This window comes from Nyctereutes procyonoides, unplaced genomic scaffold (genome assembly GCF_905146905.1).
Source record: "Nyctereutes procyonoides isolate TBG_1078 unplaced genomic scaffold, NYPRO_anot_genome, whole genome shotgun sequence".
Classification (NCBI taxonomy): Eukaryota; Metazoa; Chordata; class Mammalia; order Carnivora; family Canidae; genus Nyctereutes; species Nyctereutes procyonoides.
In genome coordinates this window covers 16,114,816-16,141,591 of record NW_026575036.1, presented here as the reverse complement: position 1 = coordinate 16,141,591, position 26,776 = coordinate 16,114,816, and the positions used below count along the sequence as shown (strand labels likewise).

Sequence of the window (26,776 nt, the reverse complement as noted above, 5' to 3'; positions counted from 1 at the left end):
CTTGTAATGAGAACTTTTAAGATTTTTGTCTTAGCAACTTTCAAATATGTAATACAGTGTTATTAACTATGGTTGCCATACTGTACATTACCTCCCCAAGACTGTTTGTTTGTTTGTTTGTTTGTGGCAGACGAAAATTTATTCCCATTATTGTTTTTTTAAACTTACTTTATAACTAGAAGTTTGTACCTTTTGACCATTTTGCCTGCCCCCTGCCTGTGACAACCCCACCAATCTGTTCTCTGTATCTATGAGCTTGGTTTTTGGTTTTGGTGTTTTTTTTTGTTTTTTGTTTTTAATGTAATCTTTATATCCAACATGGAGCTTGAACTCACAGCCCCAAGATCAGAAGTCATATGCTCTACTGAATGAGCCAGCCAGGTGCCCGTATGAGCTTGGTTTTTGTTTGTTGTGTTCCTTTGAAATTCCATTTATAAGTGAGATCAATACTGTATTTGTCTTTCTCTGTCTGACTTATTTCACTTAACATAATGCCCTAAAGGTCCACCCATGATGCTATCAGTGGTAATATTTCGTTCTTTATATATATATATAAACCTGATTTTCTTTATCCATTCACTTGTCAGTAGACATTTAGCTGGTTTCTATTTCTTGGCTATTATGAATAATGCTTCAGTGAATATACAGGTGCATATATCTTTTCAAGTTAGTGTTTTCATTTTCTTTGGATAAATATCCAGAAGTGAAATTGCTGGATCATATGATAGTTCTATGTTTAATTTTCTTAGGAACCTATGTAATGTTTTCCATAGTGGTTATGCCAACTTAACATTTCCACAAGCACTGCACAAAGTTTGCCTTTTCTCCATATCCTCACCAACACTTGTCATTTCTTGTTTTTTTTATAACAGCCATTCTAACAGGTCTGATATAATATCTTGTGGTTTTGATTTGCATTTCCCTGGTGATTAGTGATGTGCATTTTTTCATGTGCTTTCTTTGGAAAAATGTCTGTTCAGATCTTCTCATTTTTTAATCAGATTTTGTTTAATATTGAGTTGTATAAGTTCTTTATATATTTTATCAAATATATGACTTGCAGATATTTTCTTCCATTCCATAGGTGGCCTTTTCATTTTGTTGATGGTTTTCTTTGTTGTGCAGAAGATTTTTGTTTGATATCATCCCACTTTATTTTTGTTTTTGTTAACTTTTGGTGTCAAATCCAAAAAATAACCTTCAAGATTGATGTCAAGGAGCCTACTGCCTATGTTTTCTTCTAGCAGTTGTATGGTTTCAGGTCTTATAATCAAGTCTTTAATCCATTTTGAGTTAATTTTTGTGTTTAATGTGAGATAATGGTCCAGTTCCATTCTTTTGCATGGGGCTGTCCAATTTTCCTGACACCATTTATTGAAGAGACTTTCCTTTCTCCACTCTCCACTTTCCACAAGTATTCTTGACTTCTCTGTTGCAAATTAATTGACCATATATTCTCAAGTTTATTTCTGGGCTCATTATTATGTTGCAATGATCTATATGTCTGTTTTTATGCCAGTATCACTTGCTGTTTTGATTACTCTAGTTTTGTAATGTAATTGGAAATCAAGGAGTGTGATGCCTCCAGCTTAGCTCTTGTTTCTTTAGACTGCTTTGGTTATTTGAGTTTTTTTGTGATTCCATACAAAATGTAGAATTGTTTGTTCTATTTCTATGAAACGTGCAATTGGAAATTTAATAGGAATTGCACTGAATCTGTAGATTGCCTTGGGTAGAATGGACATTTTAACTATATTCTTCCAATCCATGAGTATGATCTGTCTTCCCCTTTATTTACATCTTTGGTTGTTTCATCAGTGTCTTATTGTTGTTAGTATACAGGTCTTTTACCTACGTAATTAAAAGTTACTTCTAGGGATCCCTGGGTGGCGCAGCGGTTTGGCGCCTGCCTTTGGCCCAGGGCGCAATCCTGGAGACCCAGGATCGAGTCCCACATCGGGCTCCTGGTGCATGGAGCCTGCTTCTCCCTCTGCCTGTGTCTCTGCGCCTCTCTCTCTCTCTCTCTATCATAGATTAAAAAAAAAAAGTTACTTCTAGATGTTTTAAAGTAGCTGCAAGGCAACAAAGCCTAAAGGACAGAATGTTTTGCCATAAGAACAGCTACAAAATAAGTTAGTTTGATCAGCATTTCTTAATAGTGGGATGAAAAAATATTTGAAATGTTTTCTCCCTTGGGCTGTCAGATGCCAGCTAAATCGAGAGGAAATAAAAATACATGCAGGAGGAAGGAAAATCCTAGTTCTAACTTCTCTGAGATCATGCATTTGAAGCTTTCATATATTTGAAAATAATCATTGTACTTTATGTGCAAAGATTAAATCAAATAGAAGATGTAATCGGGGGCACCTGGATGGCTCATTCAGTTAAGCGTCTGACTCTTGATTTCAGCTCAGGTCATGATCTCAGGGTCATGAGATTGAGCCCTGCATCGGGCTGCATGTGCATGCTTGCACGTGTGCACATGCGAGCTCTGTCTCTCTCTCTCTCTCTCTCTCTCTCAAATAAATAAATAAATAAATAAATAAATAAATAAATAAATAAATAAATAAAAATTTAAAATAAATAAATTAATTAAAAATAGGTGTAATGAAAATTAGGCAGCCCATGAGAGGTCAGAATATATTCTGCCTCTTTTTTTTTCTAGTTATAGTTCATTATTTGAGAAAATCTAGACTGTAACTGAGAGAATTTATTATGGTAAAATGTTTGCCTTATTTCCATATTTAATCACACAGCATATCAAATACTAATTTTGCATAAAGTTTTATATTAGGTACTGAGAATTTTAGAAAGATGAGTAAGAAAATCCTTAGGGAACTTTTAACCTAGCAGAGGATGCAGATGAGCAAAGGAACTAGAACACAGCTTACAATGAAATATGTTAGAGCAGTGGCCCCTGAAGCATTAACATCTGCATTACCTAGAAGTTGTTAGGATCCTCAGGTCCTACCTCAGACCAGAATCAGAAACTCTCAGGGTGGGGCTGAGCAATCTAGTTTTAACAAGCCCTCCAGGTGATTCTGATGCAACTGAATTGTGAGAGGCCTGGTGTCAGAGGTACAAGTGAAGTGCTGCAGGAATGCAGAACAAAGAACCATTCATGCCAGCTGAGTGGGATCAGAAAGACACTACAGATGAGGTGCCAAATGAACTAGGCCTTGGTGGATTATTTCAATAGTCAGAAATTCTCTAAGGACTAAGGACTAACTCCTTGAACAGCAGAAGAGGTGCCTAAAATGGTCTCTTTGAATCCATATTCTGTACTGTTCACTAGAACTGCTTTTTCATTGTGCTTTTGATCTAATAACACATTTTGATCTATTTAAAAGTATTTTGCATCTCAAAATTTTCTCTGTAGCTCCCATTGCCTCACCGTATTACATCAGAGTTCTTCAAGTGGCAGGACTCTTTCAATTCAAAATGAATTATTCAACCCAAACTCTTGCTAAAGCCAAGTAGGGATTCATTGGCTCATGTGGATGAGAAGATGTTGATAGTCACTTGTGGAAGTGAAGGAAGTGCACCAGGAACTATGACCTCAAGGATTAGGACAGAAATTCAGCATCCATGGACTCACTCTGTTTTTAATTTTTTTTTTTATCTACTTATAATAGTCACAGAGAGAGAGAGAGAGAGAGAGAGAGAGAGAGAGAGAGAGGCAGAGGGAGAAGCAGGCTCCATACACCAGGAGCCCGATGTGGGATTCGATCCCGGGTCTCCAGGATGCGCCCCGGGCCAAAGACAGGCGCCAAACCGCTGCGCCACCCAAGGATCCCTGTTTTTAAATTTCTATCTCCTCTCTGCTTGCTCTTCTAACTCACATGTTGGGCTCATTCTCTACAAATGCAAACAAGCCTCTGCATTCTTTTTATCTTTAATCCCTAACACCTAGCAAAATTTCTGACATACATATAGTAAGCAAGGATAAAGTATTTGAATGAAAAAAGTAAATGAATGAGTGAGCAAATGAAAATACATGAAAAGCTGGGTGAATAATAATGTCTGGCAAGAATATCAAATTGGTGATGGGAAGTAATCAAGCAGAAATTGGAAACATAGGTGAAGGCCAGATTGTGAGGGTCTTGAAGGTCATATTAAGGAGTTAATTTTTTTCTTCTGTAAGCAAGACTAGTGGTTAGGAGGATAGAAAGATGATAAATTCTGTGTGAAAAATAATTATAATATTCACAGGAAAGGTGTTTTGAGAGGTGAATAATGTAATAAAGACAAAAATGTTACAAATTTCTCTCTGCCATTTCCCATTATGAATGAGGAATAAAAGAGTTGGATAATTTAAGTGAAGCAATACTTTGGTTAACACACATTTTCCAGAAGATGTAATCGCTGACTACATTCCCATCAATATGACACCATTTCAAACGGCACTTGCAAAGCAAGGCCAAACCACTGATTTGAACTACTTTAAGAAGCAGATTACAGCAAAATATCTACAAAATTGGATGCCATAATATATGCTTAAATATCTGTTCTTATTTCACCTAATTTGCAATTAATAATAGCTGACATTTATTGTGAATTATGTTCTAGAAACTGTTCTGAATGCTTTATGGGGATTTTCTCAGTTTATTCTTACAGCAGCCCTTGTAAAGTGAGCTTTCCCCATTTTATATATGAGGGGTTAAGAGAGATTAAGTGATTTTTTTCCCAACATCATACAACTAGTAAGAAACAAAGCTGGAATGCAAATCCAGGAAGCCTGTCTCCAAAGCCAAATACATTCATACTCATGTTTGTCCCATTTCTACAGACTTTGCTGGTGTGGATAAAACCTCTGCCCTTCACAGACTTGCAGCCTCACACAGGGTTAGGTAGGCCAATTTACAGTCGCATTCAAGTGTTGTTAAGGGCATTACATCTGGGTCTCATTGTTTTTGTTTCTGAAATTCTATGCAAATAAAACTCTGCTGCATTTCATATAAACAGAGAAGATACAGAAGATGAAGCCTATGAAGTGGGAGATATTTCCAGGAGAGGAGATGGCATTGGAGGCAATGTCAGGGGTAGATGTTGTCACAATGAGTATAAAATCCACTAGGAGATGATGTGCAGAATGCAAGACCTCTAAGGAACCTGAGATCAAAATCTCAATTTCCATAACAGTAGAGGTATCTGCCAAGTAGTTGTTTATTTATGACCACAGCTTCTCTAAAAAGATTTTAAGACAGGTGCTGACTGGTTCTAACAAGAGTGAATCTTACTGAATAAGAAGGTCATAAATGTTAGCAAATATCTTAAATGCTCTAAGTATATTTGAAGTATTCTCTCCCCCCAGTGGGTGTAGAGCCAACAACGAATTGGCAACATGAGCAGTAACATGGCACTGTGGTTGACTCAGGTTAATGTACCTAAATTTTTTGAATCTACTTTGGAGAAAAACTGCACACACCAGTGACTTTTTTCCTTTACTAACTTGACACTGAGATCAGTTGAGAGGGACTTTGCTTGGTCTGCATATAACAATGGTGTAGAGTGAATCTGCTCTGCAGGTGAGATGTTTGCTTTGTTAATGAACTTGCAGCAGTGACTCTGGCTCTGCATACCCAGAGCTGGTACAGTGAGATTGCATTCACATAGGAGAACATGCAGAGTTTATCCTTCAAAAAGACCAACACTGTCAGGTACAGCATATTTGTCAGGTGTTCGATCATTTATCTACAGGATTAGCATCTGTCTGCATGGGCCTTGGTGCTTTCTTTAGGTCCCTTTGGAATAAACATACTTTTCATGATTGAAGTTACTCATTGAAAGGTGATACAAATTTTGCAATGAGTAAAACAATGTGTTCATGCAAGTTTCAGGGTTTTTTCCTTAATCAATACTATCCTGGCAATAATGAGTAGTAAAATCCAAGTTAGGAGAGGCAAAATAAAATGATACCCTCCAATATGTGCTAGAACCAGCAAAAGCAATTGTCAACATCTCTTCATAACTCCACGGGCAGTGACATCATGTTGGTAGCTTGAAATCAGACATGGTGGCTGTATTTACACCACAGAAATTGGCACATGCTGCAAGTCAGAGGTCTCCTCATTCCCTTGCTCCTAGAAAGCTGATGGTTTTTGTGTCTTGTTTTGGCTTAGATTGGTCCTCTTTTTAAGATTTTATTTATTTATTTATTCATGAGAGACACACAGAGAGACAGAGACGTAGGCAGAGGGAGAATCAGGCTCCCTGCAGGGGGCCCAATGCCGAACTCGATTCTAGGACCCCAGAATCACGACCTGAGGCAAAGGCAGACACTCAACCACTGAGCCACCCAGGCAACCTGAAAGCTGATTGTTAAATAAACATGTACTAGCACACCACTGGCACTGAATTTCTATTAGTTAATTAACATCAAAAAGTGGATAATTAGGCTATAAACCTATTTTTTAATACACAACCCTTTTCAAAGAAGAAACAATTCCTTTGTTTTCTTGGAAGGTATTACAAAACCTCAGCATTTCCCCTTTTTTGGAACGAAGAAAACATGCTAAGATGCCCCCCCCTTTTTTTTTCCAAATTGTTTTCATTTACTTAGGGTGAAAAGTGTAACAGTATTTGATATTTGATAATTTATTGCAGTCAGTAGAATGCTCTTTCAGATATTTTCAGATTCCAAGAGACTTATGTGACAATCATAGAATTGTAAATTACCAAAAAGCATTAGCTGCCACCTTTGATTTAACACCCCTCCTACGTGCACACTCATTGTGGTGAGCCCTTGCTTTTCTATTTAGTATGGGTAACTTCTTAGGAATTGATGTGACATGGCTGTCAAATCAGTATGTTCCCCCTCACTGATTGGCACACTTTTGGAAAACCTTTGATTGTGACAAATAAAACTAAGGATCATTATCAGGAGGAAGTTTGAAATTTCTACCAAAGATTTATCATTATTTCTCCATTCCTCCATGTTGTTCTCATGGCTTCTTTCTCTTCTTTCTTTCCTTCCTTCCTTCTTTCCTTTCTTCCCTTGTCTTCCCTGGGTCTTTGTTTCTCTTAAAGTAGAGGGGGTGGAAACAACTTAGAGGTCAGAAATTAGAGGGCCTTTAGAGTTCTGATTGAACTTAGGTGGGTGGACAAGTGTAATGCCATGGGGTTGAAGCTGTCAGTAGAGAATGGAGAAAATTTACTTGTTCCAAAAGCAGGAAGATTCAAAGTTCTGGAAGACACTTCAGGCTAAACACAAACATATCTCCACAGCCTCTATTAGCAGTCTCCTTCATTCTTGAAGAAATTAAGTGACAGTGACTCTCCCACAATTACAGACCGTTATCAGAAATTTGAGAAAAGAAACTGGTCCAGTTTTCTTGGTATTTTACCACCTGGTCTGTCTTTCCTCTTCCTCTTATCTAACACTGTATTTGTTTCTTGAATGCCTGCTATAATCAAAGCACTGTTTAAATTTCTGAAATTTCAAAGGGAACTTAGACCTAACTACCTTTGCCCTGGAGGAACTCAAGGTTTAGTGGGAGAGACAGGGACCTGAAGAGAAAATCACAATCCATTTGATAAGAAGTGTAATAGGTATGAAAGACTCTTCTGGAGGCATTCATTTGCCTAACTGTTATTGCCTGAGGGTTGGGAAAAATTAATTGGAGAATCACATTTAAGAAGCTGTTAAAGGATAAGTATCTTCAGCTCTTCATTCTCTTACTGGTTCATCTCTATCATTTTTCAGGATTGTCATAATGAGAAAGGCATATAAAATTGGCACCTTCATCTTACTGCCATAATCAAAGGCCACCCTAGAATTTTGCCATTTTGTTTAGGATGATTTTTCTTTTTCTTGTATTTTGTGCCTATAGATACCAGTTAAAGAAGAAAAGCAATTGGTAATACATTTCTCTTGCAAGTTACTTAAATGTCAGTTTTCCCTACATCATGGTGTAGTAAATGTGTTTTGGGTTTTTTTAAGATTTTTGTTTATTCATAGAGACAGAGAGAGAGAGAGAGGCAGAGACAGGCAGAGGGAGAAACAGGCTCTCTATACAGGAAGCCTGACGTGGGACTTGATCCCCGGTCTTCAGGATCACACCTCAGGCTGCAGGCGGCGCTAAACTGCTGCGCCACCCGGGCTGCCCAGTAAATGTGTTTTGATGAATGCATATGTACTAAAATGTATAACTGTCTTAAAAGGAACTTCCATTGTCATTTAGCACTATAAATCTAGCTGGAGTTGATTTGAGTGGTCAGAGGAAGCAAAATACCTTTAGAAAGAAAAGCTGTAACTATCTATCAGTCTTGTTCCTAATTAGCCTTAGGGTTAAAAGTAATGTCATGGGGTGGGAGAGGGGTCTTGAATATCAATATACCCACTCTCTAGAAAAAGACTGTCTCCATGTAAAATTTTAATATATCCAAATACTTCTCTCTTGTCTGGTATAAAAAAAAGTTCTTCCTTTGATGTGTAAACATAAGCAATATGAAGTCTGTTGTTAGAGAAGAACATTTTTTCTCTACCCTTCAGAGTTCTTCTGGCTGTTCTAATAATCAAATTGACTTGAGACAGATTAGCAGGAGAAACTCTAACAGCAGCTTAATAATATGTATACTTCCTATATACATGGGAGAAGCCAGGAAAACTGAGTAATTTCCCAAAATGGCTAAAACCATCACCTTAAATATCACCATTAGCTAAAGACAAAAATGTTGGGGGTAAGGAGTCAGTTAAGGGAGGTTACCAGGCAAAGCACAGTAAACAAGAATAAGGCCCTTATACCATTTTAAATCCATGCTTTCTCCTTTGATACATTTCTAGAGATTTAGAATGTTCCCCCTTCTTTTTGATATAGCAGAGAGACACCCTTACAAATGGAGATTTCTCTTACAAATGTAAATGTCTCTTCCAAAAAAGTAACTTTCACTAGGTTTGCAGAACTTCTGTGTTTGCTGTTGTTTTAAAACAACCAGCTAAAAAAAAAATAAAATAAAATAAAACAACCAGCTTAAAATAATATGTCAAAGTGGCAAAAATGACTCCCCTACACCATAAATAATGGAATTGGCAATATTTCTAGCAATGTTATACTATCAGTCATAATTGTATTTTATATGTTGTATATTTTAGATATTGTGGAGGCCAAGGATAGGCCATTCTAAGATGGGTGACTTTTTTTTTTTTAAGATTTTGTTTATTTCTTCATGAGAGACACAGAGAGAGAGAGAAGGCAGAGACATAGGCAGGGGGAGAAGCAGGCTCCATGCAGGGAGCCTGATGTGGGACTCGATACTTTGACATGAAGATTATTTTGAGCTAAAGGCAATCAAGACCCTGTGGGCTCAGGAGAAACTTTTGCCCCTGCATTAACTACATAAAAAACTCTAAATTGGGAGTCTTTCCCAGAGTAAGGATTATTAGCAGAGATAAATTTTATCTGAGTGTCCCATCTATATGGCAAGACAGAGATCTCATTACCAAACTTCTATTCTAAAAAAAAAACAAAAAAACAAAAAAAAAAAACAAAAAAACTTCTATTCTTTTTTCACCCTGTGAATTACATTCCTTTCTTCTGAAGTCCCAGACCCTTGCCCCTTTATCCTTAGTTTAGAATAACATATATACTTCATTTTGCCTGTCTTTAGAATTTCCATGACTGTTTGAACTCTCTGTACATATGCTATTTGATTTTCCCCTCTTCCTCTGTCTTATGTCAATTTGATTTTTAGTTCAGCTAGAAGGACCTCAAAGGGGACAGGAACTCTTGCTCCCCAATAATAAACAGACAAATGTCTAGTTTAATGAGTTATTTTGTAAATTTCTCAAGTAAATTTAAAAGATGTAAGTGGTATTTAAATAGATATATAAAATCTTGGTTTTAAAAAGTGATTGGTTTAATAAGCTAAATCTCAGGGGTTTTAAATGATCTCAACAGTAATTAAGTTAGTAAAGCAAATAAATCAAACATCAAACCACACAAATATGGCTATGCTTACCTGGTCTCCCCTCTCTGATATCCCTGAACCCAGTATTCTTAAGTGTCTAGGTTGCATTAGAATTGTCCAATTCTACAACCATTGCAAAGGTCTCAGTTCTTCAGACTAAATTTTCTGCTGTCCTATTTGTGCCCTTAGCAGATAGGCCCAGATTAAGAGTTGTACTTCTCAATGATTATAATGACATATCTCTTTGCCAGGGAAGCTCTTTATTCTTATCAGTCAACTCATAAATACTGATTACCTGCTTTGGTCTCAGCCCTGGGATAATTATTAAGGATACATGAAAAGGACTAATATGGAGGAATAATATAACTGATATGGAGGAAGAAAAATCAATGAAGGAAACAGAAGAATAATTTTTATTATATCAAAAGGAATTCTTAAAAAAAAAAAGGAATTATATTTGCTTGCCTTTCTATATCAGTGTATGACTTGAGTCCTGAACAACAACAACAACAACAATTCCCAAGAATGTTGTTCTCAGGGATTTTTTTAAAGCATCCTTTATGTTTGTTTCCTTGTTTTTTGAGGTATAATTGACACATTAGTTTCATTACAACATAATGATTTGGTATTTGTATACATTGTGAAATGATAACCACAGTAAGTCTAGTTAACATCTTTCACCTTACATAGTTAACAAAGATGCTTTTTCTTGTGTGAGACCTTTTATTTACTCTCTTAGCATCCTCATGTTTAAAAAATAATCTGTGTATAGCTTAAATTGGAAGTAGTTTCTTACTAATTATATCTTATGTCACTGAAAGTCTTTTCTAAAAAACTTGACTATCATAGTCAGAACTGCTATTAAAAATTTTGTAATTTACTATTATAAAAAAATGAGCAGGTTGATATTGTTTTTTTTTTTTTAAGATTTTATTTATTTATTTATTCATGAGAGACAGAGAGAGATAGGCACAGACACAGGCAGAAGGAGAAGCAGGCTCCATTCCATGCAGTGAGCCTGACATGGGACTCGATCCCGGGTCTCCAGGATCACGCCCTGGGCTGAAGGCAGAGCTAAACTGCTGAGCCACCTGGGCTGCCCAGGTTGATATATTTGGATAAAGTAGTTGATAACTTTGTTGCTATCCTGTGGTTAAAATCTATGCCTGTCTTGGAGGTGGAGACTCTCTGAGCATCATATGGTTTTACTCCAAGTCTTGAGATCTTCATCAGTCCTGGTCTGACACCTTTAGGTATCAAGAAAGTCTACTGAAGTTCCAGTGGCTCTTGAGCTTTTTTTTTTAAAGATTTTATGTATGTATGTATTTATGAGAGAGAGCGCACGTGCGCACAAGCAGGGTAAGGGGCAGAGGGAGAGGCAGAGCCCTACTGAGCAGGGAGCCCAAATGTGGGGCTCGATCTCAGGACCCTGGGATCATGACCTGAGCCCAAGGCAGATGCTTAACTGACTAACCCACCCAGGTGCCCCACCTAGGCATATTTTAAAAGTTAGTTTGCTGTTTATAATTGATTTGAAAAGGAATTTGGCATTCTACCCTAAAGAGATTCTACCCAGCTAAATCTGAAGGAAATAACTGTTACCTATCAACCAGATGATTACTGGCTACATTGATTATTCAGAATACTTTTGGAGGACCCAAAAAATATAAGAAAGCAAAACTAAAGGATTTTTAAGGCTAGATTTTCTCCTCCTCTGCCTCTGCTTCCTTGATGTGTAATAGATGCTGACATATCTTTGTTTGGTTATTGTTCCTTGTCCTGGAAGGAACAAGACATGTGGATGGGAGAGCTTTGTTCTACCTCCCAATGATGCTTCTGTTTGCAGACCAAACAGTTAACATTGGCTGATGTTTGCAGATACCTTCAGGAACTGATGTTGACGTTGACTTTAGGGTAACAGACAAGTCCTTTTCTTGGCAAAGAGTTTTTGTCCCTCTGCCAGTTTAGATGAGACTCCCCTTTTGTTCTGTGCAATAACAAGCTGCCTCTGCTGCTTTCTCTGGGTTAATCACAGACAAGGCCCAACTGTTTGATATATATCAGCTGAGAGATAAACAAAAGCCCAGACCTAAATCTCAAATAACAAGAGGAAGAAGGACGCCTCCTTATCTACCAATCTCTTATCAAGTGCCTGTTGGGTCTTAGAATGGACTCTGACCAAGCACTTAGTGGACTGGAGCCTTATTGCACAGTTTATGATACACGATATTAGAAATCCTATAATTGTTAGTGAATGTGAAGATGTACCTACAATATTTATAAAACCATTGAGGTTATCACTCTCAGTAGGCTAGTTAGACCTTGAAGGCTGGTCCCATAGATGTTTATGTGCCTATGAGACACATAAAAACTGTGTGTTAGTAGGAGACTACACCTATTATCAGTAGACATCACCCCATTTAAAAAAATTTCTGCCTCTTAGAATTACTTGTTGGGGAAGTATCTTGAAAAAATTCGCATAACCATATTATTGTGTTGTCTGCCATTCTCCTCTCTGATAAGTAATTATAGCCTTTTTTTTTAATTTTTTAAAATTTTAATTCCAGTATAGTTAACACAGTGTTCATTTCCCCAGGCTAGTTGTCCATACACCACACACCAAGCTTCGGACATTCTGTGTTGTAACAAACCTTCTTTCAGTGCTGGCAAACTAGCTATAATAGTATATCTGCATGTAGCCACTCACAGATAACTTTTTATGGAAGGGCCAATAAAAGCCCTATTAGAAAGAGGTAATTATGATTTTAAACAAGAGTCACAGGTCAGGATTCCAAGTGAGATTTTATCATGCCATAATTTAAAGAATATTGTGACAATTACAGATAGCAGTATTTGTAAAGTGCCTACTATCACATCCATCACACACACTACATTGCAGTTCTTCTTATTTGACATTGTCCATTCTTCCTTGGTTTGCCATATGAATTTAAGATTTAGTCACCCTGTCATTAATCTTAACAAAGACATACCATTCTTCTTTTAATTCTAGCAAGGTCCTGGATGTTTAGTTTTCTTTTCTCCTTTTCATTATAATACTCAGGAATGTATGAGATAAGTGGTCCTAGAGAGTCATGAATCATTGATTTGCTTTTAGATAAGACATCTGAATCTTCCTAAATATTAAAGTTTTGTTCAGAGACAGAGGTTCAGATTCAGTTTTTTCCACCCTTTACAGTCATATTGCCAGAAAAATTGTTCTTAATATCAAGCACAAGTAACCAATCAAACTGGTGTCCTCCCATTCTGGCCCAGTGAAAGAGAAGAGCTCCAAAACAACCTTGTGTTTGTGGGAAGAGTTTATAGTCCCCACTTCTCCCTTCTTCTGAGACCCTGACCACCAAACCTCTAATGCCCAGTCCAAGGACTTGGTATTTAAAGTTCAGTGTACAAGAGCATATAGTTTCCTGGAAGATGCCCACATATTTACTCAGACTTTGGCTAGGTTATACCAGGGAAAGTAAACCCATCATTTAATTGAGTTAAAATCATAGATACTAAGTTAAACATTTCTAATATAGTCATTGGTAACTCGATTAATCAATTTTTATTGAGTAGTGTATTTGTATGCTCATTCTCTTTCAATATACTGATATTTAATATTGCTTCATTCATAACTTTGGGATATTTTTCATATGAAACCTCTTTTGGGCTACATATAGGAAATACTTATAAACAAATATTTTGTGGAATTCGGGAGATACATTGTAAAAGCTTCCATTCTGCCTAAGATAAGCCTTGGTAATTCTCTGATTCCCACAAACTTAAGTATTGGCTGTTGAGAAAAATATTTTAGTACTTTAAGATAAATATATCACTTTAATAATTACTGCTTATTTTCAGAGTGGTACAATAACAAATTCCTTTCTGACTAGTGACTTCTATTCATGGATATAGCACTATAAAATAATCCACCCTTATCGTTCATATTTCTGGGTAGTTGAGTAAGATAGGAACTATTTTTGATATGCAGGAGCAAATACTGAAGCAGTGGGGTTACACTTTCTGTCAACAAAGGTATCAACTGCCAGAAAACACTGATAAGTCCCATTTCAAGCAAGTAGAGTCTGGATAATACCAAACTACAAGACAAGAGTCATTGCGTGTGAACTGGCGGTACTGCCAAAGTGAATTACCATGCTCACCCAAAATAAACACCCTGAAGTTTAACAAAGCTAGGTCATCCATCTGCAAGGTATGTAGTGGGATAGCTAGTGAAAAACCTTTTGATTTGTCAAAGCAATTTTAAACTACTGCCATTTCTCCAAGCCAGAGGTTGAAAAGGTCAAGGGAAAGCTTTAAAAAGTGATAACGTTGTCTTGGAGTTGGGGGACATATGGTATTTGCTAAGCAAATGGCAGAGTGAATGAATGCTGATGAGATGTGCTCTCTTCTGGAGCCGCCTCTGAGAACAGAATTAAGAATAGCTCTCCTATTCTGACCTTATCACTCATGTGCTGTCATCAGGAAATGTAACTTAAACTCTTTGGACCTCAGTTTCTCCATGTGTAAAATAAGATGACTGGAAAAGACACTTTTTCAGTTTCTATCAGGATTCCTCAGAGAATAGATACAGGATCTTGGTTCAAATTATCATTTCTGGAGAAAAAAACTATAGTAAAAATGGTTCAATTTATAATTTATAAAACATTATCTTTTTTTAATGGACGAAGTGTCAGTTTTCAGGTACGGTAAAAATTAAACAGGAGGTAAATCTTAATTGGAATACTTCAATGAAAACCAAAATCACAGAAAGGATTTTGTTAAAATTGAAAATTCATTGTATCAAACCAAAATCACAGAAAGGACTTTGTTAAAATTGAAAATTCATTGTATCAATCGAACAACCATTAAATTTTAAGTATATCCTTAGTTTTATATATATTAGTCTCCTCTCAACTGTTAAATTGAATAATGAAATTGCATTTCTATGGGTTAAAAACAGTCTTGTGTCATCAATTTCATCCTGTAGATGTGATTTTCATGGGAGCAGGGTACAATGCTGTGTGTTCTGTTTTTGTTCTTTTAATTCCTGATACCATACTGGGTACATTTGTTCTTTGATAGTATGTATTGAAATCAGTATTTGGGGGCAGAAAGCCTTTTTGAAATCACTTAATGCAATATATATTTTAAAGATGAATAAAATAAGACCCAAAAAGTTCTCAGAATTATAGTTCTTTTGATGTTCAGGATGAAAGACATTATAAACAAAAACCTTTGAGTATACATTAGATACTCTACCTATCAGAAAAAAGAAAAAAAAACTGGTCTGATAAATTTTATAGTTCTTTGCAATTAAGTTAACAGAAGGAAATAAGTAAGTGTGGTTCTCAAAATTCTAAAAATCTGAAGGTGCTGTTCTTTTACCATTTTTGTTAACAGAGGTATTAACATTTTGGGGGAAAAAATTTTAATGTTAATGCTGACAAAATCTTAATCCAAAGGAACATGGTAATAATAGTAATGCTAGAATATAAACATGATCTGAATTTGAAATTTGATCCCAAAATAAATTACTTTGCTATATTTGATAAGTTTCAGGTCTCTATAAGCAAGCAACCTCTACTTGTAGATATAGTCACTGTTTATAGAAAGGTGTTATGGCCTCACAAAATTAGAAATAGACTAAGTGCAAAGATATTTATAGGTCATGCTTTTGACCTAGGTCTTACGAACTGTAGAACTTCACATTTTTGTCACATCGCTCTGCCATTTTCATTATAGAATCATCACATTGTAGAACATCTGGTTTGACATTTGTCAATAATTGTTTAACACTGAAAGCTACAAAACCCCAAAATAATAGAGTCCAACATCATGTCTTCACAAATGAGGGAACTGAGGTCCAGAGAATTTAAGTCACTTTAAGTTACTTAGAGTTAAGACACAGAACAGATTGGGACTTATACATATAGTATCCTGCTATGTCAACTATGCCATTTGTTCTTTTAGTTGCAAGGTGTTTGCTTCATTTCTACCCTCTCAAAAATAGATTGCGAATTTAAGTAAATGACGCTGTGGGCTTGGTGCTTGGAGTGAGGTAGACAGAAAGCCGTTATTGACATGGTGACATATTATATGAATGTAGTTAGAGGTTGTGTCCAGATTTGATGACCACTGGACAATTGATAATGAATTGACCCCAGGACATGTCTGCCACGCTTTTATAGATTTGTCAGTTTTCCAAACACTTGGAAGAAGCATCAATCAAATAAAGCTTTGAAACAAAGGCCTATTGGATAACAGAGCTCAAGTCTTATGTTTGTTTGTTTTTCCTGATAGAAACATGAGTTCGGCGGGCCCTGATGGGAGGAAAGTGATGAGAAGGTGTGATGGACTGATCGACTCACTGGTCCATTATGTCAGAGGAACCATTGCAGACTACCAGCCAGATGACAAGGTGATTCATGTGTTAAATATCTCTCATTTGAGTTACTTACTTTGTCTTACTAAGACACTGCAGAGTATTCTGGAAGTAGCTATTTGGGTTTTACTCATTAACTCATTTGCTAAGCTTAAGATTTCCCATCCATGCTTAGAAATATTAAAATCTACCTACCCCATTTTTCTATCTACTTTCCAGACCCAAATTTATAACTACCTATTTAACAACTCTATGTAGATATTTGAAAGGAGCTCAAGCACTCTATGTGCAATAATGAACTTAAAGTCATCTCTTCCCTTGTTCCCAAACTTGCTCCTTCTCTGAATAGTCTTTCTTAATAATTATCATCACCCATCAAATGAAAGCAGAAATCTGAGTAATCTCTGACTGCCTTCCTTCCCTCACATCCTGTATCCATCAGGCAGCAAACCATGTGCATTCCACCTCAAAATGCTCCCTATTTGGTCCACTCCTCCCTCATGCTGCTACTGATGCATCTTTCATATAGCCTTTCTTTCAATAGCCTCCTAACCAGTCCTACAAACAATTCTGTTTCCCAGTTCCTTGTGGCTACTAAATTATGTATCTTAAAATACAGAATTATCTGAACACACTCTCAAAAGTAAATTAGAAAGGCTCTCTAGTGGTTTAAGAAATTCAGCCTCTACTTAGCAGTGCGCTCCTGACCATTCATGATCTATCCATACTCATTCCACTCCCCCGGACACAGTCCAAGTACATCCTACTGCATCCAGTAAACTGTAAGGTTTGAAGGTAGTAAATCCTGTGGATAGCATACCTACAAAGAGATGTCTATATGTATGTGACTAATATTCATGTCCTGTTTTCTCAGGCCACAGAGAACTGTGTGTGCATTCTTCATAACCTCTCCTACCAGCTGGAGTCAGAGCTCCCAGATAGATACTCCCAGAGTATCTATATTCAAAACCGGACTATCCAGACTGACAACAACAAAAGTATTGGGTGTTTTGGCAGTCGAAGTAGGAAAATAAAAGAGGTATATTGGGAGGACTTTGTTTCTTTTTCTTTTTTTTTATTATTATTTTTTTTATTTACTTATGATAGTCACACAGAGAGAGAGAGAGGCAGGGACATAGGCAGAGGGAGAAGCAGGCTCCATGCACTGGGAGCCCGACGTGGGATTCGATCCCAGGTCTCCAGGATCGTGCCCTGGGCCAAAGACAGGCGCCAAACCGCTGCGCCACCCAGGGATCCCTATTGGGAGGACTTTGGAAGAAAAAGTGTGTATGTGTGTATTTCTGAGTACTTAGTAAATGTCAGGCACAATTTAAAGTTGTTTTAATCTTTACATCAACTGTATGAGGTGTGTATTATTAATATCCTCATTTATTGACAAGGAAGCAGAAGTACAGAAAGGTTAGTTAATTTTCCCAGAAAAATCCAAAAAATTAGTCGAGGGGATGGAATTCAATCCCAGGCAGTCTGGCTCCAGATTTGCATTATTAGCCACTATATCATACTGCTGTATGCTTAATAAGTTAGGAAATGAGCTTAGGGCAGCCCCCATGGCCCAGCGGTTTAGCGCTGCCTTCAGCCCAGGGTGTGATCCTGGGGACCTGGGATCGAGTCCCACATCGGACCTGCTTCTCCCTCTGCCGGTGTCTTTCTCTCTCTCTCTCTCTCTCTCTCTCTCTCTCTCTCTCTCTCTCTCTCTCTCTGCCTCTCATGAATAAATAAATAAAATCTTTTAAAAAAGGTTTTTTTTAAAAAAAAAAAAAAGAAAGAAAGAAAATGAGCTTAATACAGCATAGCCAATGATGTATAAATTATTCAGCATTAAAAGCAACCTGGTGTTTGGCCTAAAAGTACATCCATCTGAAGGAATACTGTCTATACTGGCATTTCATGAAAACCGGAAGAATGTAACCCCCCTATTCCTCGGACTATCATGGTACACTTGGAGAGCAACTGCTAAACTTAGAACCCTGATGTCATCCTAGTCAACTTCACAAGACTGAGGGAAGAGACCTGTTTTTCTTATCTTCACAGTGGTTGTGACTAACTTAGCTTTTAGCTTAGCAGCAGCCTGAAAACTATTCTAGTACAGCTCATGCTTAATTTTCGAGTTTTTCTCACTATGACATGTAAAGTTGGGGAGCCTCCGGGGTGTTGTTAAGGAGAAATAGTCGTTGTGAGCTAAAAGTTAACTGGTTGGAAATCATACACATTTGTTTTTCCATTTCTGGGGCTTGTTATTATGCAAATTACCAGTCTCTCTAGACTAGATGGTATCTCTGGTCCCTTAGTTTGGGTGTGGAATTGTAGAAGTCACTTGAAGGCATTAATTCTGGATTTCTTTGTATATGTGGTTAGCAATATCAGGACATGCCAATGCCAGAAGAAAAGAGCAACCCAAAGGGTGTGGAATGGCTGTGGCATTCCATCGTGATACGGATGTACTTGTCCTTGATTGCCAAGAGTGTCCGAAACTACACTCAAGAAGCATCTTTGGGAGCTCTGCAGAATCTCACTGCAGGAAGTGGACCAGTGAGTATCACCGCTGTTTTTCTGCTTTTTAAAAAGAATGACATTGTAGGACATACCTACATTAGATTCAGAGATGAGACAGTGAAATAAAAACAGAAGTATTCTCCCTTCAGTCAAGACAGTTCTCAGTAATTGCCAGCAAGAGTTCCAGCTTTCTAGGACTTTCAGCTTCAATTTCTACAGAGCCAGGTCAGGTGGTGAGTGAAAGACTCCTAGATATTTACATTAGAGCTCTCTCAGTTAATAAGTCTCAGAATCCTACCTAAACTGGCCAGGGCAAAAAAAAAAAAAAAAGAGGAATTTCTTGGCTCATTTAACTGAAAAGTCAAGGTAGGTCTTCTTTCTGTCTCGGCAGATAGGTACCCCAGCAATTGTGATGATAACTCTATCTCTGGGTTCTCTTTTCCCCTTTTTTATTCTAAAAGGCTCTTTTCATATGATAGCAAAGGTCACTGATGCTTTCAGACTTGCATTTTATCCAGCCCAATGTCCTCACAGGAAAAAACAAACAAACAAACAAAAAAACTGTTTTCTCAATAGCTCCATTTGGAACTCAAGAAATGAGTCTCACTTGCCCATATCTGAATAAGTACCTGAGGCTAGGAGCCTGTGATGTTCTGACTGGCCAGATCTGGGTAACGTGCCCACCTGTGAATTTCAGGGGTGTAGGTTTGAGCAGGCAGGGATCACTGCCACTTGTACTCTGTGGTCTGAAGTGCTAAAGGAGTGGCTCATTACCAGAAGGAAAAATGAGTGCTGGTCAGGCAAAAACAACACATGTCTACTGTGTCTGGAGTTGGAAAGAACATCTGTGCTTTTATGTCCCAGAAATTTACCTAAAAAATAAAGAGCTGCTTCTCTTCCTGATGCACTTCCTTTATACCAGCTAAGTCAAAATACATAAAACAGTAGTAAAGGCTTATTCCCTTCCCTATGTATTTTGCACATTGCTACATGGTTAGGGATTCCATAAATATTTGGTTATTTGAACTAAGGTTGTATCCTTTGTCCTGATCATGAAATTATTAGAATTAATCCCCCCACACACAAAATAGTGTGTCAGTATATGTCCAGTTTCCAATTATCCATCCCCATAGAGAAGAGTACTCTTATGGATAACAAAAATATTATTTATTCTTTAATTGAGAAGCCATGTTCATTCTTTAATGTGTTTACACAGAAGGTTGCTCTGTTTTGAACAAAATTGTGAAATACTAAAACCAGTAAGTCTCTTATCTTAGCACTGTGGTAAAAATATGACCAAACTTAAGGCACCCAGCTGGCTCAGTTTGAGTAGAGCATGTGACTCTTGATCTTGAGGTTGTAAGTTGAACCCCACGTTGGGTGTTCAGATTACTTAAAAATAAAATCTTAAAAATGCATATATATGACCAAACTTTATAATCTCTTTGATTTTCTGCAAAATTTACTTGTACACAAAGAGGAAGAAACAAGAAAACTGCCAGGGAGCCTTGAATGATGCACAGACATCTTACCTTCCCATTTTCCCATGCTAGTTTCCCAAAACCATTCCTTTCACTTTCCCAAACTGTGGAAGCCCTCTTGTTAACCATCAGCCAACTTAAAAGAAAATGTTAGGAATTAACTTGGTATGCATGTGTGTGTGTGGATATCTGAGTTCACTGTGCCCTGAGTATGGTTCAATATGAGCTAACCCTTTAAGCCTGGATTTTAGCCTCTTCCATTCCAAGATCATGGCATACAAACAGTCCAGAGATTTTTCCATATTCCTGAGGATGGATACAGAAATATTTGTGCCACTTAAGTTCTGAATATGTAGTTTATTAACTTAGATCTTAAGTTCCTCCATTCATTGTTTGAGCACCTACTATATAGCAGGTACTAGCCTAGTGCTGAGTACATGGCAGTTAATAAGACAAAATAGGACAAAATTAATAAGCAATTAATAATTCATTCATTTTTTGAGCACCTACTATATAGCAGGTACTAGACTAGTGCTAAGTACATAGCAGTAATAATCTAACTGGGATAAACAAACAGAAATTTAAAGTACTAGAAGGTTCCAAGTCCAAAAGGAATCCAAGCATTGGAGATATCTTCATAATTATCCTAATTGTGTCAAGGCATTGAAAATCCTATCTAACGTTAGACCAGTCTGGTCCCCTAAAAGGAGGCCTACACTGAACTAGTATTAATCTATACTCAAAGTTGTTAGAGTTTAATTTGACTAGAGATTTATAGAATAAAATCATTAGCACCATGGAACAAGAATGTGTTCTTTTAAATTACAAGATGCTTTTTATTAAAATATCCTTTCTAATTATTACTTTTCCTAATTTTGTTATACTTAAATGATATGATAAAAAATATTTGTTTTTATAATTTCTGAGAAGACTCACTTAATAGGAAAATGTGAAAAGCAAGGCATTTAAAATAGTTTCAGAAAATACCCAGTGCATTAACCATAATGAGAGTTCATAATGAGAGTGCTGAGCAGTTGATGGCCATGTGCCTGAAATGGGAAAGAACCTAAACTAAAATGAATAGCTTCCTAAAAGATAGGTTATGTCATTTAAGTATAAAATTACTACAGTAATTTCTAATCAGTATACCTACATTAATAAACTTTATTGGTCCAGATATAGTGGTCTTTCTAATAATAAATAGGATAGAGAAAGGATTAATAAAATTTACCCAGTTAGCAAACTCTCTAAGTACAGTATGAACTAAAAGTACATTATAAATTAAAAGATTAAGGTACCAAAAAGAAAAAAAAAAAAGATTTAAGGTACAAACTTTCCATTATAAGATAAGTAAATCCAGGCGATCCTTGGTTGGCTCAGCAGTTTAGCGCCTGCCATTGGCTTAGGGCGTGATCCTGGTGCCCCGAGATTGAGTCCCGCATCAGGCTCCCTGCATGGTGCCTGCTTCTCCCTCTGCCTGTGTCTCTGCCTCTCTCTCTCTGTCTCTCATGAGTAAATAAATAAATAAAATCTTTAAATAAAAATAAGTCCTAAAGATATAATGCACAGAATGGTGACTATAGTTAACAATACTATATTATATATTTGAAAGTTGCTGGAAGAGTAGATCTTAAAAATTATCATCACAAAAAAAATAAAAAATAAAAAAATTATCATCACAAGAAGAAAAAAATTGTGATCATAAGTGATGGATATTAACTAAACTTATTGTGACAAGTATTTTGCAGTATATAGGTATATCAAATCATTACGTTTTACACCTAAAACTAATTGTATTACTTTAGTTATGTGTCAGTTATATATCAATAGAAATAAGTTAAACATCACATAATCAAAGTTAAAAGTCATTGAAATAAGCACTTTTCAAATTTCTAAAACACTTTAAAACTGTTTAATTTAATTAATATCTGTTGGAATAAAACAAAACATATCCCTTACCCTCACACCTTACTAGAAAACAAGTTCTAACAGCAATGAGATTTAAATAAGAAAGACAAAACAGTAAAGCTTATGGAAGAATATCTTCATGACCTGGAAGAGAGGAAGACATTTTTAAAGTGGACACAAAAAGTACTACTATAAAGTACATATTTTATAAATTGACGACATTAAAATAATAACTTAGGTTGTTATGTTTTCAGAAGACATTTATTAAGACCGTAAAAAGGCAAATCACAGAGTAGAAAAAAAATGTTTGCAACATATGTATGTAACAAAGGTTAGGGCCTAGAAAATATTAAAAAACTCATCAAGTTAACAATCAAAAGATCATCTCCTGAGATGATACTAAATCTTTAGGAAAACTTGATAACATTTTATTCATATAATTCAGTTCGGTAAACATTTACATAGGACCTCTCATGTTCTGGGCACCATAGAAAGCCCTGAGGAGGGAAAAAGAGATGGATAAGATCCATGTCCTCCTTTAAAGGAACTTATGTTCTAATAGGAGAGAGAGCGGTTTAGTATATTGGTAGCCTCACGAATTAGGAACTAATGATAAGGAAAGAGAGGAAAGTAGATGCCAGCCCATATGAAGACAATTGAACATCATCCTGGAGACAATGGAGAGTCATTACAGGGCTTAAATGTGAGGTGAACATAATTAGATTAAATTTTAGGAGGATCGTTCTGGCATAAGGCTTTGAATCTCCAATAGGCGTTTTAAAAGACAGTAAGTTGACTGGCGACATTTGGTTCCTAGTGAAGACTGGAGACCATAAATTTGCAGAAATATCAATCCACAAATGCAGTATTTAGTCTAGCAGTATTTAGTGACCAAGTATAAAATTAGTTTTGCAGTTTTAATGGGTAGGTGGAAAGAAGCTGGAATGATGAGAGTTAAGGGTCTTGAAAGACAGTTTTTGATGTGTTGGCTCCTGTACCCTAATCTAAATAAGAAAGAAAGGAAAGGCAGGAGATGACTAACAGCTTGAGGTGTGGGGAGTAGAGGTTGAGAGGAAAGCACTGAAGCTAAAGAAGCTGAAGAAGAAATATGGTGGGAGTGAGGGGGAGAGAGCAAAGAGAACAGGAAATTATGTTCAGAGTCTAACATTGGAGTTTAGGTTTTCGGAATCCAAGCATTTTGCGGTGAATACAGATTCTGGATGACCATGGAAGTGAATGGCTGATATATGGGAGAGATGAAGGTCAGTGACATTGAGGAGCTATGATGGAATTAATGTGGTCATCTATAGTGAATAGGAGGTGGAGAAGGCTCTGAGCCAGGAGCCAGGCCCTGAGCCTCCAGTGAATGTTGGGAAAGAACCAGTAGGCCCTCAGATGACAAAACTCTCTGGCAGTGATAGAGCTGGATAACAGTGACTCAGAAGAGCAGAATTTTTGCATGTGAGGGAAGAAGACATTATCTAGATGGGCTATTGGGGAGAGAAAGGAATGCTAACCTACCTTTGTGCCCAAGTCACAGGAGTGGTAGAGAATAAATAGCCTCCTCTCTGTGTGGCTACAGAGGAAGGATTCTTCTGAATGGAGCAAATAGTTTAATGGAGTGCTCTGCAAATTAGTGAAAGACAAAGTATAACTCGTTTATAATAAAACATTCTGAAGTAGTGATTATTAAACTTTGGAAACATGGACACTGAGTACCTAATAGAAATTATAAATGCTTGCCCTGAGAAAGTTTATCATAAATACAAAAATAGGCTTTGTTTTGTTTTGTTTTATTATCTTTTTTATTTTTATGTAATCTCCACACCCAATGTGGGGCTTGAACTCACAACCTCGAGATTAAGACCATAGGCTCACCAACTAGCTAGCCAGGTGCCCCAACACAAAAATAGTTTTAAGGACCTCCTGTCCCATCCCAGAAACCTACCCTGGGCCCTCTATTAAGAACCCCTATTCTAAAAAGATAGTGGAAAATGTAAGGAGAGCAGTCTGCAGGAGGGAGGGGCAAATAAGCAGTGTTTAGATAAACAGAGAAGATAGACACCCTGAAGAATGGTCAAGAATTATAGGCATTTCTGGCAGGTGGCCTCAAGTTAGCTTCAAATACAAATCTACAAAGTTGTGGGGCACCTTAGTTGCTCAGTGGTTGAGCTTTGGCTCAGGTCATGATCTTGGGGTCCTGGTATCAAATCCCACATCAGGCTCCCCTGAGGGAGCCTGCTTCTGTCTTTGCCTCTCTCTGTATGTCTCTCATGAACAGATAAATGAAATCTTTAAAAAAAAAATCTATAAAGTTGTAGACACAAGCCGAGACCCCAGTATTAGAGGTTTACTGATGCTAGGAAGGTACTAACATCAGTACTCAGACCCCCTGAAAGTATGTGGCCAACCTAATTCCAAATAAGATTTGCACCTACAGCCTCTGATGGAGAGCATAAAATTAGAGTAACCTAACTAGCCATACATTCTTTTCTTTAAAAGCCCAATATCTCCTTTAGAATAAGCTGGCTTTTTAGAAAAGAGTAAATTTGTTAAAATATATAAAATGCCAAAATGTGAACAAGAAGGTGACCAAGGCAACAGCTAGCATATATGCTGAAATATTAAAGACATCTCCCTTTAAAATTTTTCTCAGTTCAGTTGTCTTTATAGCTAGATTCCACCAGGCCCACAAAGTTGGGATTATTCTTGTATTAAACAAATAGTTCAAGGAAATTAAAAAAGTGAAAACATTATGCAACTAATTGCATGACGCTAGAGTTTGATTCTAAAATATCACCCTTATATTCTTTCCACAGTGCTGAGTTTAAAAATGTGAATAAAGAGGAAGGGAAAAAAAAAGACAGGCCCATTTTATTTATAACCATGCAAAAATATAGTAAATAACCCAAATCCAATATTCTATTTAAAAATACCAAATAGGGCAGCCCAGGTGGCTCAGCAGTTTAGGCCACCTTCAGCTCAGGGCGTGCTCCTGGAGACCCGGGATCGAGTCTCCTGTTGGGCTCCCTGCATAGAGTCTGCTTCTCCTTCTGCTTGTGTCTCTGCCTCTCTCTCTCTCATGTGTAAATAAATAAAATATTTTTTAAAAATTAATCAATCAATCAATTAATTAATTTAAAATACCAAATAAGGGCACCTGGGTGGTTTAATCAGTTAAGTGTCTGCCTTTGGCTCAGGTCATGATCCCAAGGTCCTGAATGTAAGCCCTGAACCTGGCTGCCTGCTCTGTGGGGAGTCGGCTTCTCCATCTCCCTCAGCTCCTCCTCCAAACTGTGGTCTTTCTTGCTCTCTCTTTCAAATAAATAAATAAAATCTTTAAATAAATAAATAATAAAAAAATTAAAACACCAAATAAGCTGTTTTTATCCTGTAATAAAATTGAAAACATATTAAGAATTCATTTATTAGGGCACCTGTGTGGCTCAGTGATTGAGCATCTGCCTTTGGCTCAGGTCATGGTCCACAGGTCCTGGGATAGAGTCCCACATCAGGCTCCCCTCAGGAAGCCTGTTTCTCCCTCTGCCTCTCTGTGTGTCTCTCATGAATAAACAAAATCTTTTTTAAAAAATAATAAAAAGAATTCATTTATTGTATTTATTTATTTGAGAGAGAGAGCATGAGCAGGGAGAGGGGCTGAGGGAGAAGGAGAAGCAGGCTCCTCACTGAGCAGGGAACCCCAGAGCCTGATCCCAGAACCCCAGGATCATGACCTGAACTGAAGGTAGACATGAAAACATAAGAATTTAAAGGAAATATCTTCAGACTAGGTTCATCACAGCCCTAGTTTTCAAAACATCTTTCTCAGTCTCTAGTAACCTACAGAAATTTAATATTAGCATGAAGTCAGGTGCAATAGTATTGATAAGACATGTCTCATGCAACAGATGCCGACGTCAGTAGCTCAGACAGTTGTCCAGAAGGAAAATGGCCTTCAGCACACCCGCAAGATGCTGCATGTTGGTGATCCAAGTGTGAAAAAGACAGCAGTCTCCCTGCTGAGAAATTTGTCTCGGAATCTTTCTCTGCAGAATGAAATTGGTGAGTCAGCAAATGTGTCTCGATGTCGTGAATACATACTGAAAATACAAATGCAGTGGAACTATCTCATTTTCTACAATGACGAACTGAAAATGGGACCAAGGAGCAAAATGTGATAAAGAGACTTGCCTGGCCCTTGCACCAAGGCACCAGGATAGGCTTTGTTCTCAGGTCTCAAATAGGATTTTTCTTAATGTCCAACATTTTTTTGTTTGTTTTAATTACTACAGAAGAGAAATTTTAGACTCAAATGTAATTAACAAGGTAGATAACATACCTGATGTTTCTCAGACTTCCGTTACACAGTCAAGAAAGTGGGAGTGCTCTGTGTGTGGCCTGCTTAAGCACTGCTCTTCCAAACCATTGAAAATATACATACAGCGGTCCTCACTTTAGAGGTTTGGTCCTCACTGCACTAGAAAAAAATGGATGGGCATGCAAAAAAGACAAAAAGGAGGAGTCACTGAATATATGTTGAATTCGACATGCACTTGCAATGATACAGATGGAACTAGAG

The 26,776-nt window shown here is 37.1% G+C and overlaps 1 protein-coding gene across 2 annotated transcripts in view; it reads left to right on the top strand.

Annotated features, from left to right (window-relative positions):
- The window catches only part of PKP2 (plakophilin 2), an 87,513-nt gene that overhangs the window by 49,701 nt on the left and 11,036 nt on the right, over positions 1 to 26,776 (top strand). For both annotated transcript variants that reach the window (XM_055318964.1, XM_055318963.1), the window contains exons 7-10: positions 16,213 to 16,330; positions 17,169 to 17,333; positions 18,671 to 18,844; positions 26,106 to 26,259. In XM_055318964.1, the coding sequence (XP_055174939.1) occupies positions 16,213 to 16,330; positions 17,169 to 17,333; positions 18,671 to 18,844; positions 26,106 to 26,259 (611 nt within the window). The remainder of the gene's footprint in view (positions 1 to 16,212; positions 16,331 to 17,168; positions 17,334 to 18,670; positions 18,845 to 26,105; positions 26,260 to 26,776) is intronic.